The 13,418-nt window shown below is 44.3% G+C and overlaps 1 protein-coding gene across 1 annotated transcript in view; it reads left to right on the top strand.

The window, feature by feature from the left end:
- Positions 1-3,200: 3,200 nt before the first annotated feature.
- The window catches only part of UBE2J1 (ubiquitin conjugating enzyme E2 J1), a 31,309-nt gene continuing 21,091 nt past the window's right edge, over positions 3,201-13,418 (top strand). The window contains exon 1 of the mRNA XM_074151056.1: positions 3,201-3,391. Within this exon, the coding sequence (XP_074007157.1) occupies positions 3,361-3,391 (31 nt within the window). The 5' untranslated portion in view covers positions 3,201-3,360. The remainder of the gene's footprint in view (positions 3,392-13,418) is intronic.

Here is a 13,418-nt window from a genome sequence, read left to right as displayed (position 1 = left end):
TGAGAGTCTCCATTTCCAGCCAAAAGAAAAAAAAATCAGAAAAATCAGTATACCACAACTGCAAAGTACATAGAAACATGGACAAAACCATCTTCTCGGAAACTAGAAATTAAAAAAAAAATATATTAGAAATTATTAGTGATTTTTTTTTTTTTTTGGTCAAATGGAATCCTTACTTCAATGTAAAACATTTACTAAAGCCACACAATTTTTAATATTTTGAGTTGTCAAAACTGCTGATTCTTGCTGTCCTGCAACCAACTTGGTGAAGTTGTACAAAATCTTGCTGCAAGGATTCAACGTGGTATCGAATAACGAAATCTTTGTTGCAGCAGCGTCCAGGCAAACTTTCAGTTTCTATCTGCTTCAGCTGACCACGTTTATTTTTTCCCCAAGTTAGATCATATGACAGGATACACAAGCTACATCAAGCGCTGCCAGCATGCAGGATTTGACTGCAATTTTGCTACTATATTTGGCGTTTGGTTTTAAAAAAGCACAAGTTGTAGCACAAAATGGCTTCTCCGGTCAAAAGTGGAAACAAAAGGCAGATGAAAACACTGATCCAAAGGGCATTTTTGATGGGGAGTTGGGAAGAGGAGGGATGCTGCTGCTCGGGACTGGCAACACTGTGCTCCTCGTCTGCCCCGAGCAGCTGCTGACACACGGGGCTGGGAATTAATCCCCAGATTTCTACCCCTACGCTGACTACTTCCCAGGAATCAGGGGTTTCAGCAGGCAGCATTTACCTCCTGCAGCTCTGACTTTTAACTAATAACAGGGCTGAAAATCAAGGCAGTTTCGTACTTGCCAGCTCTGCACAACTCCATGTGGTGACGACCCCAGCAGCCAGCCAGGCCACGATGTAGCTTCCTTAAACAGGGAGAACGTATACGTCCTATCAGGGAATTTCTGTTACTTACGATTTAAGTCTATTCAGCTTATTTTCAATAGTGCTTGGCTGTCATGAAGTTACAGTGGCTGTGTATTTCTTTTTTTAGCTAAAAGCCTGAGTTTCATGTGAACTGCAGGTGCTTCCTGCAGGCTGAGAGAGCTGGGACTCTTTAGCCTGGAGAAGAGAAGGCTGAGGGGAGACCTTATCAATGCTTATAAGTATCTAAAGGATGGGTTGAAGGAGGAGGGAGCCAGACTCTTTTCAGTGGTTCCCAGTGACAGGACAAGCGGCAACGGGCACAAGCTGGAACATAGGAGGTTCCACTCAAATATGAGAAAAAATTTCTTCACAGTGAGGGTGACAGAGCCCTGGAACAGGCTGCCCAGGGAGGGTGTGGAGTCCCCTTCTTTGGAGATTTTCAAGACCCTCCTGGATGCAGTCCTGAGTAACATGCTCTGACATGCTCTGGGCAATCCTGCTTCGGCAGGGGAGTTGGACTGGATGGTCTTTATGGTCCCTTCCAACTCTAAAAATTCAGTGAAATTCAGTGAAATTCCCCCTTGAACTATACAAAATGAGATTGTAAATGCAGCCGGGGTCAAAAGCCAGAGACCAGAAGGGAAAGCTGAACTCCACATTACTCTTAACTGGTTCATAATTCACTGCTTGATTCATGCCATTATTCACATTATAATACCATTTTAAAAATTATCTTCTGTCAGAATAGATCCCAGAACTTTTTACATGCAAATCCAGATTTCCAAATGCAAAATAGTGCTCTCCCACTTTGGGTAAAGCCAAGACTGAGTCACAAGATGGTCCCAGAGACCTTCTCCCACTTGCACAGCAAGATGGCCCCCAGCAAATGAGGAAAAAGGGGACATACCTGCTAAGAAGGACCAAAACAGTTTGTAAACATGACACCCAGCACCTGCAGCTCATCATCTCGAGCCATCAGATCAGCCGCTGTCAGCCAGAAACGCTGAGATGCCACCAAGAGGTTTTGGCTGTTAAATGTACCCTGGGGTGCTTTTGGTGTAAGAAGCAACCCCAAGGTCTGACGCCATCCCTTCTCTTCTGCTATATAAGTTATTTATGCTTTACATTATTCGTAGTGCTTTGTCCGGTAAAAAGGAAGATCACTTTGCCCCTCCGAAAATTCAGCTACTTGTTAAGGTGAAGTTGCTTTATTTACTTATTGCCGTTACCACATCACTGTGCAACACAACGAGAAAGGGAAGAGTAACGCTTGGTTTTGCAATTCTGAGAACATGAGGAGGTGAAAAAAATAAACCTACTCAGATGTTTTTGTTTACCACTGTTTTCCATTGCTGTTCAAAGAATGAAAAAGAAAACTAAGTTATCAAAACATGAAAAAAATATTTTTTTAAAGATGATTAGCAAGAATATAAAAGTAACATAGATGAAATTAAGGATAATTCATGAGCTAGAGACAAGAGTTTCAAGCTCATGATGTTGAAGACAAGCGCGTAAAAGCTCAGACATGTTTATTTACATCTTGTAGTGAATTAAAGGGAAACTGAGACTGCTGAGAACATGACCATTTTAATTTGTTACGTATTTCTGTAGCTATAAACTGTTAAAAATGCTGTCTCAAGTGTACTGCAGCTGTGACTAGGTGGCAGAGAAACCGAAGTCGTACATGTAAACAATTCCTCTGGCACTGGGGGGTGGACGAGGGGATCTGCCCATCAAGTCAAGCTCTTGCTGATTAATTCTTGCCTTAAGTAATAATAGTCCTTGGTGTGTGACACTATTTCAGCCTCTCATGACCCTGAAAACCACCAAACAAGATGCTACTAAGCCTGACAGCACGGTTAAGTCTTTTGGGCAGTGGGTCTGCAGGCTCCTGGAAGCCCCTTTTCTAATCTCCCCAGCTTTCAAACCAACCTCCTTGTGCTGTGAGGCCTTGGGGCACCTCATCCCATGACCTCTGCGGTTCAATGCAAAGGGGAGATGGGGAGGCATTTTCACTGTCGCAGGCACCGAGCAGAACTGAGGCCTGGTGCTTGCAGCATGGCGGCCCGGCCCGGCTCTGCCGCGGGGCCCCCAGCGTCACACCACGGCTGCTGGAAACTGTCTCCTTCTTCCCCGCTGCGGCAGAGAAGGATGGTGAATTTTAACGCATTTCCACCCCTCGCCATGGCCTGCCCTACCCCCGGCGGCTCACCCGCCCGCCCCCGCCTCCGCTGCCTACTCCGGGCCCCGGCCTGGGCGGGCCCCGCTGAGGGGCCAGGCCGCGGGGCGGGGAGACGGCGCGGCAGGTACCTCCCTCCGCGGTCACGGCGGGGCCGTCGCTGCCACGTCAGGGGAGTTTCCCGAGGCGAGGCGGGTTGGGCTGGGCCGGGCCGGGCCCGGCCTTCCTCCTCCTCCTCCTCCTCCGCCCCCTGTCCCGGCCGCCGCTGCCGGAATCGCCGCGGAAGGAGCGAGCGGTGCCCGCTGCCATGGAGGCCCGCTACAACCTGAAGAGCCCGGGTAGGCGGCCCGGCAGGCCCCGGGGAGGCGGCCGCCGGCCTCTCCCGCAGGCCGCGGGCGGGCGGGGGTCGGCGGGGCCGGGCCGGGGTACGCGGCCGTGCCTTGCGGGCTGCCCGGGCCGCTGCCTCTGGCGCGGTGTGCCCGCCCCGGGGCTGCCGCCGTTCGCGGAGGGCTCGGGGGCCGCTACCGGGGCCGGTAGCCGCCTGCCGGGGGGGCGGCGGGACAGGTGCGGCGGCCGGGGCCAGGCCGCGGTGGGGAGGAGGGAGGGATGGGGGCCCTGGGCCGCGGCGGTGCCCGCGGGCGCGGGTGAGCTGGGCCGCGGGGAGGTGTCGGCGTTCAGGCGGAGGCCGGCTGGGTCCCTTCAGCTTCCCAGTGTTGAAAACGCCCTCCGAGCTGTAATTCGGTTCAAAACACTCTGGGTGCCTGGGGAGGGTGTGTGTGTGTCAGCGCCCACGCGGTTTTGCTGGTTCGTGGAAGCGTTACCTTTGAACTTCTGGTCTGGTGGCCGTGCCCTGTTCCCCTGGGAATCGCCTCCTTTCCGAGTAGGTGCGAGTGAGGGGACAGATTGCCAAGGATAGCTTGGTTCATGTGGCGTAAGTTTGTTCTACACAAGTGTCACTGCACATGCTGTGTTTACAGGCACGTGTGTGTGGTTTTCCTGGGGTTCTGTGTTAAAATTCATGCCTCGTAACTCCTAGGCTTTCTTTTGAACCCTGGAAATGAGAGGGATGCCTCAAGAGGTGTGGGAGATGTCTTGAGGAACAGCGCTGGAAGGGAAGGTTTTGTTTCCTAGGAAGGGAAACTGAGGACAGGTGGGGTCCCTCAGGGACCTCATCGCCCTGGAGGCTTCCCCTCCTGGGAGCTGCAGACACAGCCAGAGGCTCGTCACTGCTGAAGCTAAACTTCTTCCACAGCTTGTAAGGGCTACTTGAGTTTGTGTGTCGGTCGCTGTCCTGCCCCTGCTTTCCCCTAAATCCGGTTTTGGGAAGTAGGTATTATCAGCTTCATGTTATTATGATGAGTAGTGGCTTTATTCTTCCATCATACTGTCCTATAACCAGCGTGGGAGGTGGGGAGAAACTTAACGTTTTGATGACTTGTGCCTTTCAAAGGTGAATGACAAGCTTATTTACAAAACATGCCTCCTGGATGATGTGTCTATTGCTAAATTATGTCCCTTGCCCTCACACCCAAGTTGCATAACTGAAAGATAAGAAAGATCACAATGCAAATGATGTGCTCGCTATAGTTTAAAATACCGGGAAAGAAGATTTTTGTTTATTTTTTTTTTTAAGGAGATGCGCTGGCAATGTTGTATATGTGAATTTACAAGGCCACTTGAACGCGCTCGCTAGTTATGGTTTGCCACGTCACTGGAAATAGTAGTGGTGTGCTGTATGATGTGCTTCTGGGACCTGGGTGGAGAGGGCAAATATTTGTGGTTTAATTTAGAAACATCCTTCCCCTGTGTTGTTACTAGTTCCCCTTCTTTTCAAGAGAAAATTATCTTCACGGGAATTGATTTTCAGTACCTGTGCTGTTCCGTAGCAAAATGAACCTTACTTGGCAAAGGTGAATGATTGATACAGTGGGTCGATATTTCTTCCCTAAATTAAACATGCTCTATAGCTTATTAATGTATTAAATTATTTCTTTCCACATGGATGCTGAAATTCTATAAGTTATTTAAATCCCTTTTTAAATCTTCACAATATGATTTAAAACACTTATTTCTATAGTAACTTAATATGCATGATGAAATCTTTCATTAAAAAAGATGAGCAAAAAGGTATTGAATAAATACCAAAACAGATTGAAAAGAAATACTGTTTCTCCAACAGTTATTAAATTGTTTTACAAATTCCTATGTTGTTACAGTTACACGTGCAGTTTAATGATGGTATCTTACACTTGCCACTCAACTGAAGGCTTAAAATGGAAGTGTAGAGTGTTCTAATATTAACGTGGTTTCAATTAATGTAAATGCACTGAAATACGTTAAAAACAAATTCCTATTTCAAATAGTTGTGTCATCTGTGGACTGAAGGGTTTATTTTGGTAACTGAGCCCTCTAAGGCTTTAGAACTAGTAGCTGTCCTCGTGCCTGTTGCTCTTCTTGTTCTGACTTGAATAGAGCAAAAATCCAGCTGCTAACCTTAAGGTCCTGGTCAGCTTTAGGGATTTGGAATGTGCTGTCTGGAGACAGAGTGAAGAAAATAATCGGTTTGTACCTGCACAAGAGACTTCTCCTGTTGAAATCTGCTTTTGGACTTGAGCAAACTCTGGGTAGAGATGGTGACTTCTGTCTGCTCAGTAGTTTTAAAGAGAGCAAATACTCCTTACAGTTTTAGTATAAGTTATTTTAATGCTTATCGTAGGCTATATCAGAAATATCTGAATTTCACTGAATTTCACTGAATTTTTAGAGTTGGAAAGGACCATAAAGATCATCTAGTCCAACTCCCCTGCTGAAGCAGGATTGCCCAGAGCATGTTAGAGCACGTTACTCAGGGCTGCATCCAGGCGGGTCTTGAAAATCTCCAGAGAAGGGGACTCCACAAGCTCCCTGGGCAGCCTGTTCCAGGGCTCTGTCACCCTCACTGTGAAGAAGTTTTTTCTCATATTTGAGTGGAACCTCTTATGTTCCAGCTTGTGCCCGTTGCCCCTCGTCCTGTCACTGGCAACCACTGAAAAGAGTCTGGCTCCCTCCTCCTTCAACCCACCCTTTAGATACTTAGATATCGTAGAGGAAAACATGGTTTAGATTTCATTAAAAGAAACCTGTGCTTTTATTGATCTTCCTTTTAAGCCAAATTCTGCTGTAGAGGAGCTGCAGCCCTTCTGTGGTGATACATTGCTACCCGGATCCCTCTTTTTGTGAGTAGGTGTGCTAGATCAGATTGATCAATGAGGATCAGTCAGGCTCTAGAGTGCCTTTCTTTGTGTGCTTTCACGTAGACCACATCAAGAGCAATATTGCTACGGAGCTTTGTCCTGCTGCTAATTGCTGCTAGTCAATATATTCACCTTCTTCCTTATCCCAGTTTCTCCAGGTAATGTTGGTTCATCACAATATATCTAAAAGACAGTAACTCTCCACAGCATGGAACAAATTGTTCCCCTGCACGCCGTGTCTCTGCTGATGAGAGGCAGCGCAGCTGGTGCTCTGGCAGCTCTTGGTTTTCCATAGGTACATGTCCTGCAGGTCTGGGCTTGGTGAGGGTGCTGTGCTAAGCTGCTGCTGGCTCCTGTCACCCTCTATAAGGGCAAGGAGGTGTGGGGGCATTCACCTGAAGCTGGCTCCTCACACCATCTACGAACATGTTTGCGTGTTTATTTATTTTTTTTTTTTTTCCCCAAAAACCATTAATTTTGGAAGGGAAGAAATTTCACATTCCACGCTTCAAGCTGCTTTGGATTGCCTCAATGAGGCAAAGCTTTTTAAGCTGTTGCTTCATATTTTTATGTCTTGTTTTGGCACTTGTAAAAGGGCAAGCTATTTTCTGTCTTAGGATTTCAAAATGGATTAGTCAATGTATATCAGCCTGCTACCATATGGCTGATAAACTTCTCCCATCAATATTAAAGCTCATCTGACTAAAGCACAGGCTTCATCCTCTTCATGCTTCAGGAACATCCCCATTTTCTGAAATTTATAAGACAGCTACTTGGAATAACCTCTTTACTTTTTTTCCTCAAGAGCTGTGACCCATAGCCTGCTGCAGGATCAGACACCAAATCTCGTAGTCACTGTTTTTTGTAGTGACAGTCTCCCTCTTTCACGTAGGATGTTGTTACCAGTCTTCTGAGAGGGTATTAACACAGGCACACTTGAAGAATTACGAACAGCTATTTACAGTCACTCACACGGAGTCCGCGAACAACAATGCTTTTTTATTTTGTTTTGGGAGGGTTTTCTTGTTTGTTTTCAGCGGGCCTCCTCATCTCGAATTTGGCTAGTGAGGGCACTGGAGGGAGAGCACACAGATGGAGGCAGGCGTGGAGCGTGTCCTGCCTCTGCTGCCCAGGGATGGTGCTTTTGGATCTTAGATACACAGGGAACATAACGTGGCGAGATTGTGATCCTCTTAGCTGTCATCTTCAATACACTTACTGCTTTTCCTACAAACTACACTCCTCTTTCCACGCTATACTTTTAACAAGTAAGAAGTATTCCTTGTCAACAACCATGCATCAGTTCTTTGTTAATAAAAACCAGTTAATGGAAAATAGCCAGTAGGTGCTGTGCTGCTTAGTATCTTCCGGGTATGAAATAAAAATAAAAAGTTGAGTGGATGTTAAAAATTAAAGCTGAAGACGTTGTTTGATCTTAGTGTGTTCACAAGCACCTCAGGTTTGATAAGTTTTATCTCCCTTTGTGTTGACTGAACAGGTGTGAAAACACAATTGTAACTACAGAAAGAGCCCTGTACTTCCTGCTGCTCTGAGGGAAGGTCTGTCATTTCTAAGGGTGAGAGGAAAGAGAGAATAGACTATTAAAACTATTCTCTCTCTTTTTATGTTGTTGTTTGTTTGTTTTCAATACTTTATATGAGTGCAGGAGGCTTGTGGGTCTTGCTAAAGGATATACGTATGTACGTGAGGCTGTGGAGGCATAAAGCTGCTATTCGAGAGGCTTGTGGGTGTTGGGAAACGAAGTATCTGAGACCCTGAAGATGTAGAGCAGCTGGCCTGTCTCTTGGGAAGTAGTATTTCCATTTGTTATTGTAGCAGAAGTCAAAGGAACCTTTTAAAATAAAAGCAATTTATGGCTGCCCCAGACAGTTGTTAGTGTTCTGCAATTGCACATTTCCCTTTTGTAAAAATAATTTGTTTGTCTTGTTCCATGAGGTCAGCATAAAAAGGGAACTTGACTAGTGGAGACCATCAGAGAAGCAGTGAATGATGAGCAGCTTCGTTGTCTCTGCTTTTATTTAGACGGAGAAGTGTCGCTTCTCTAGTGTGGAAAAATAGTGTTCCACAGATTGTGGTGTTTAAAATAATGTTGAAACTAAAGTAGATTTCAGTCGATATGACTTTAAAATGGTGATGCTGTTCACCTGAGACTGAAGTTTTAACTCTTCTTAATTTTACTCATTCTTTTAGTACTGGAGGGTGTAGGTTTGATAAGGTGGTCGCTGGCAGTATGGGGAGGATGGTTAGCGTTAGGAGTTGCTTTTACTGCTGGCTTTCTAGTTCCAGAAGACTGAAAAATCTGGAAATCTTTGCACGGTCTGTTGCAAGTATGTCTGTTTCTACACACTTCTGTTGCTGAGTTGTCAGAGCAAAGATTTGTGTAGTCCGCTGTCCCATTGGAGACAGAAGCAGTAGGGAAAGCTTTGGAAAAGAGCTTTAAAGAAACAGGCTATGTAGCATGTTCTCTTCATCACTGGTTTAAGGACTTGCCCAACTGGAAGTTTCGTGTGTCTTCCAGGGATTTTAATTTGGATGGATGTGACTGGGATGTGTGGTTTGTTTGGTGTTTGTTTTTCTTTAAATGAAGAAAGATTGGGTATCTTGGTCCTAATGGAACTGTAAATGTGGTCTTGATTCAAAATAAATTACTATAAACTGCTATGCAGATTTTTGTGAAAATATAGTCACATTTGTGTGAAATGACATACAAAAATATATACAGGAAATCAAAAATGTATTTAAAGATAGATGTGAACTCAGAAGGGTTAAGAAAGTTGGGGGCAAAGTGAATGAAGACAAGAAATGCAGAGATATAGGAGAATAGCATTAGTAATGTGGAGCTCACTTGGAAGTATGGTAGTATGGGTTTATTTCTAAAACAGATACTGGTTTAGACTATTCTTCAAAAGGATAGTAATTTATATTTCCGGGTACTTTTGTCTCAAGGTCTCCTTTTCCCCCTTTTATTGTTTTTAATTCACCAATGATCGCATATCATTCATAGGTTCTAAATTGTCGAGGAAAATCAGATCCACAGTGGAGTAGGTGGCACACAGCTAGTGATGCTGTGCAGGTCGCTGTGAACCTGTTCAAGTCTCTGTATGCATAGATTTGATAAATTATTCTCTAGAGAGTGCAACACTAATTAAGAAAGTGCCATCCTGCATATCAAAGAGTATTTGATAATTCTCCATTTTCTTGCATACTTTAGTGACCACATCACTTAAAAGGATTTTTTTTTTTGTCAAAGCTCATTGAGTGTTGTCATCTTATGAGAAAACCTATGTACTTTACATACAAATTTAATCCTGACTTTTTTTTTTTTTAATTTTATGGTGTGTTCCAGTCTTTGTGCAGCTGAGCTACTGACTGACTGTGGTTTCCTGTTATTTTTGCCCTTGTGTGAAATTTAAACTGACCTTTAGTAAACGGGATTTTCTTTTGAATGTAAATACAGGCAGTTTGGGTGAATGGGTTCCTGGGTGCTTTGGGCTGCTGAGGGGACTGGTGGTGGTGGTTTGGCAGGTGATACGGGGCACTGTGAGCTCCGAAGTCACTCGGTGGTTATACCAGCCATGGCTCAGGCACTCTTGGCTCAGTAGTCGGGTATTGAGCAGAGGGGGGAAAAACCAAAGCCAGCTGGATTTAAAAAAAACTTCCCCAAAATGTCATCCCCAACATACACACCATCTAATTGAAGGGCCTTGATGCTTGTCTCAAATTGATTGCATGGTTTCAATTTTCCTATTTTTCTAATGTTATTGTCTAATATTTTTCCTAAATGTAGATAGTAGCATCATTAATAGGCAAACACATAAAGATGATTACTTAATATTTTATTAATAGCTTAAGTGGGCTGAGTAGTTATAAGCCCCTTCATTCCAGAGAAACTTTTTATAAGAGTTTTACTAATTCATTGGAAAACCTGGATTTGGTAAGTAAATTGCATCCTTATTTATGCTGTCTCGGTCAGCAGAACCATGGGAAAAAATTACTACTTTTTCTGTATTTCTCCTGAGTAGACCTCTAAATCTTCCTTAAAATGAAGGAAAAAAAAACCAAACAACAAAACAACAAGCAGCCATTAAAAAAAAAAAAAAGTAGAAAGCATTTGCTGAAGCAATAAAAGCTGTCAGGTTGTTTTGTTCCTTTTTTTTCCATATCAAATAAGTCAACTTGAAAGATGAGGAGATCTCTAGCTTTATGCCAGCTGGTTCAGGTTCCTTTATTTATTTGTTTATTATGTACTTTCTTTTTCAAACAAGAGAACTGAAAATTGGTGGAATGAAATGGTTGCTATCCATTTGAGGAAGATACAGTCACACACAACCCATATCACTTAAATAGGTATTTATTTCACTGGTGATCCTGCAATCATCTTGGTGTGCACGAGATGCTGTCTCTTCATGTGATGAAGCGCTAGGGGCTGTGCCTTGCTGAACTGAGACCACCCTCCTCCTGCTTCCTGACTTGGGGTTGGTGACAGTGTCACCAACCCCGACTTTACCGTTCCCCTCGCCAGGCCTGTTTCTCCTCTTGAGCTCCTGTATCTGAGTACCGTTGCCTTTTGTAGACAAGTTGTGGCAGATCTTCAGGAAACTTGTAACGGTGTCCTGGTTTTTGAGTGTTGGAGGGAGTCGCAACTTGTCAGGCAGAGCCTCTGGCCCCGTAGCACCTGCTCTTTCCTTTCCCCCCCTGCCTGCCTTCTGCCTGCCAGGGCAGGAGCTCTCCTGTGCTCTCTAGAGCATAGAAACTAGCCCAGAAACTTAATTTCCTCAGTATTTAATGTCAGTGAACATTACAATAAATTGTTGCCAAGTGTACCAGTGAAAGCATGATTATTTTTCAGGCTGACAGTCATGCTGCGTTAAAAAATACCTTTTTTATTTTGTCTCTAAAACCTGACTTTGACAAATTGAGTGTCTTGATTTGAATTTTTTTTTTTTTTGGCTGAACTAGTGATACTTCTTGACTTTATTGACAGTTTACAATTCTTTATTTTGAATGGGCACAAACCGTTCTCTTTTTTCAGAATTGCCATTGCCAAACATTTGCTCAGATGACTCAGTGTGATTTTTAAGTGGGTTGAAATACCATATTTTGCATCAAAACTCTTTTTAATGAAGTCTGGATAAGAACGTCCTGTACTTGTTGCAGGCACTTTGTGAATTACGTTTGTTTCTTTCATTGCAGTTTTCAGTAGCCAGAGGAGGGACTGTGTTCATGAATGCTGCAGCTATGCTTAAAGAAGAAACCATTTAATGCTTTCTTCTCTGGATCACACGTTCTCAGAATGAACTTTTAACATCCCAGGCTGTTACTCGGAGCCTGACAGTTGGCATTTTTCAGCAGTGTGGAAATAGAACGACAGAATGGTTTTGGTTGGGAGGGACCTTCAAAGATCATCTAGTTCCAACCCCCTTCCATGGGCAGGGACACTTCCCACCAGACCAGGTTGCTCAAAGACCCATCCAGCCTGGCCTTGAACACCTCCAGGGATGAGGCCTCCATAACTTCCCTTGGAGAACCTGTGCCAGTGTCTCACCACCCTCATTATTAAAAGATTCATTTTAATGTCAAATCTAAACCTGCCCTTTTTCAGTTTAAAACCATTGCCCTATGTCCTGTCACTAACAGCCTTGGTAAAGTCTTTCTCCATCTTTCTTACAAGCCCCCTTAAAGTACTGGAAGACCACAATAAGGTCTTCCCAGAGCCTTTTCTCCAGGCTGAACAACCCCAGCTCTCTCAGCCTGTTTTCATATGCATGTGCTTCTTTTTCTTAAGATATCCTAGGTTGCTTAATACTGAAAAATTTCTTAGCAGCAAATTATCTTTATGGTATACAAAACCTAAATTGTATATTTTGGTGTATTTCATGCTCCAAGCATGGAATAATATTTCATATTCTTTCAGCGTATTTTATGCTCACTTCAGCCTGGAGAAGGCTCCAGGAAGACCTTATAATGGCCTTCCAGTACCTGAAGGGGGCTACAGGAGAGACAGGAAGGACTCTTTATGAGGGAATGTAGTGATAGGATGAGGGGTAATGGTTTTAAATTGAAAAAGGGGAGATTCAGATTAGATATTAGAAAGAAACTCTTTCCTGTGAGGGTGGTGAGACCCTGGCCCAGGTTGCCCAGAGAAGCTGTGGCTGCCCCATCCCTGGAAGTGCTCAAGGCCAGGCTGGATGGGGCTTTGAGCAACCTGGTCTGGTGGGAGGTGTCCCTGCCCATGGCAGGGGGTTGGAACTTGATGATCTTTAAGGTCCCTTCCAACTCTAACCATTCTGTGATTCTTAAAATACCTGTAGACTGTCTTCTTGAGAATAAGGTAATGCTATGGAAAAATACATGCAGTGTCACCGTCACTGTTAAATAAATACATAAATATGTTAAAAAAAACATGCTTTAAACTGCTTCAGTTTTAAATTCTACCAAACAGGAGCCCACCTGCTTGTTGTCCCCATGTGGCTGCTGTCTCGGTTACTTCTCAGCGCAAACCCTTGGTTTCCCTGTTTCTGCCTCCCAGCTGCTGGCACTCGGCACCCAGGGAACAGCCTTGGAGCTAAAGCGGTCAAAAGGTTATTTCTTTTGGGACGAATCCGAAGTGCTGATGGGCACTGCCAAAGATCCTGTGCCCAGTTTTAGGCTGGTAGACTGAGTGTTGGTAGACTTCTGTAGAACAGTCTTAAATTTTTTTTTTTTTTTTTGCTTTAATAGCTTTCCTTCAGTTAACATTGGTAACGGCATGTGATGCTGATAGAGGGGGAACTGTATTTATTTTCTATCTTGGTCCCTTGTCTGGGAAATCTCAGTAACAGAGTTGTCTGCCTTGTCCACAACTATTCTGTCTTCGTTAGGCTTCCTTCTATACGTTCTTAGTTTTCTCATGGTAACCTTTTTGCTTCATGAGGTGTTCACTCCTGAATGAGCTCATCTGGGTACGTGCCACTCTTCTTCTGAAGGCAAGTGCCCAGGCCTGTTGGCTGTGAAGCAATGCTGGGTCTGAAGACCTTTCTGATCCAGGCTGGTTTTCTTACTATTCCTCGCTAATGAACTCGTAAACCTTAATGCAGATGAAAGAGGCAAAGTGTTTTTCAGTGGAGCCTGG

Source organism: Numenius arquata, chromosome 7 (assembly GCF_964106895.1).
Source record: "Numenius arquata chromosome 7, bNumArq3.hap1.1, whole genome shotgun sequence".
Taxonomy (NCBI): Eukaryota; Metazoa; Chordata; class Aves; order Charadriiformes; family Scolopacidae; genus Numenius; species Numenius arquata.
Note: the sequence above shows the minus strand (reverse complement) of the source record. Positions and strands in the feature narration are given on the sequence as shown.